The 2,031-nt window shown below is 43.6% G+C and overlaps 1 protein-coding gene across 1 annotated transcript; it reads right to left on the bottom strand.

Moving 5' to 3' along the window:
- On the bottom strand, positions 1-1,503 carry LOC131226858 (ethylene-responsive transcription factor ERF014-like). Its single transcript, XM_058222573.1, has one exon. The coding sequence runs from the start codon at positions 1,057-1,059 to the stop codon at positions 250-252; it is 810 nt and encodes a 269-aa protein (XP_058078556.1). The 5' UTR covers positions 1,060-1,503; the 3' UTR covers positions 1-249.
- Between the last annotated feature and the right edge of the window lie 528 nt (positions 1,504-2,031).

The following is a 2,031-nucleotide window of genomic DNA, read 5'->3' on the forward strand; positions in this document are numbered from 1 at the left end:
TTTGTTTTTTTTTTTTTTCTCGTAGTACTGAATTCCTTGAAACATTTAAGATCATATATATGCAATATATAGAAACTCCAGGAACGACCCAAAAAATGTAGCTCCATGGGAGTTCCTTGTAACATACATACACTAATGAACAAATAAGAAAACCAATCAATGGAATCACGTCGTAGTCAGTAATCTCTAAAATCAAACTCAATCAACAAATCCAATTCAATATGAAGAAGGAGAGAATAAGGAGATTATTCAGCAAAAGCTCCACAGACGAAAGTCCGCTTCATCGTCGAACACCTCCGTCGTCGCAGCGGGCCCGAAGAGTGCACACGCATTGAGCATTTGATCCGTGTACTTGGGCGACTGCAGCAGCATATCCAAGTCTATCCAGGGATTGACGGGAGACGGGTGTTGTTCGATTGCGCATGGAGTGTAATCTGATGAACATGACGTGGCGATCTCATCATGGGTGTCCCACGATGTCGATGGCCAAGATGACGACGATGGGGGAGGCAGAGTGGGAATGGGGGATGATGGGGTGGTGGTGGTGGTGGTGGTGGTGGCATTGGCAGCTGCAGCTGCTACTCTTTGGATGGACTTGGGTGACATAAGGGTGGTTGGGAAGTAGGTTGATGGGGTGATAGGGAAATTGAGATTGGCTGAAGAGCCCTTGAGACATAAGAGTGCAGCATCATAGGCCCTAGCCGCTGCCTCAGGTGTGGAATATGAGCCTAACCAGATCCTTGTCTTTTGGTTAGGGGCTCTTATCTCAGAGACCCAAGAGCCCCAGCTCCTCATCCTCACTCCTTTGAATTGCTTTTTCCTACAAGACATGGGCTTGGGCAGACTTGATGATTGGACAGTATCTGCACTACCCTCCATTGGGCCATTTGGAGTAGGAAGCCTCTTGTTGCTATTCTTCACCATTGAAAGATGGACCGGTGGATGGATGGTTGTGATTGCTTCTTGTTTTCTTTCTCTTTGTAGCTTCTTTCTTGTTGGAGTGTGAGAAGTAGGAAGGGGGGAACGGATGGTATTTATAGAGCGGGTTTTGATCAACATCCAACTCAGCTCAAGGCAAAATTCAACCCTGAAAATAAGGATTTTTGAGGTATTTTTATTTCATAGATTGGATGACAGATGATCTTGCACACTCCTTAGTCCTAACTTCCTTCAAAATACCAAACATGTCCTTTTCTTTTTTCTTTTTTCTTTTTTTTTCCCCATACTTTGACTGATACATTAAGACGGATGGTTGCAGTGAGAGAGAGAGAGAGAGGGGTATTGTACAATGGTGGGGCCAAAAGTTTATATGGTACTTTCCGGACTCGAATTCCTCCAGTACCGAGTCGGTACTGGTCGGTGCTATGTGGCCCACAATCATGTATGTGTTTTATCCACGTTGTACATCTATTTTTTACGGCATGAGTCCAAAAAGTAGACAGGTACAAATGTCAGGTGGAACACACCACTGGAAACCATTGTATACCCACCGTTAAATTCTTCTTCAGGGTAATAAAAGTTTTAGACCCAATTGATATTTGTGTTTCCCTTCATCCAGTTCTGTGTGACCTTATCAACAGGTTATATGGCAGACAAACATTACAGAGGGCCCTCGGAAGCTTTTAATGGTGTTGTTCAATCACTGTTGTTTCCTGTGGTGTGGTCCATCTGAGATTTGGATCTGACTCATTTTTGCACTCATGCTATTAGATGAACTGGCAAAATGGATGGATCGGCGAGGATAAAACACATAAATCATCGTGAGCCCACAGCATGATCAGTACTGACCTAGGTGGTGGAGGGGTCACTGCCAAATCGAGTCCTTTGCAGGTGGGGTCCATTCTTACGAGCTCAACCGTCGCATGAAATGGGTCATTTTGATAGTCTAATCGATTGATCCAGTGTCCATGAAATGCAGCACACATTTCATGAGCCACCTAGCAAAAGTCACTCTGATCAGATTATCTGATCCAGGAGTAAGTTAGTCTTGTTTTTTTTTTTTTTTTTTAAATAAATTATCTATGGCTATTT

The sequence above is a fragment of the Magnolia sinica genome, chromosome 2, assembly GCF_029962835.1.
Source record: "Magnolia sinica isolate HGM2019 chromosome 2, MsV1, whole genome shotgun sequence".
NCBI classification, from domain to species: Eukaryota; Viridiplantae; Streptophyta; class Magnoliopsida; order Magnoliales; family Magnoliaceae; genus Magnolia; species Magnolia sinica.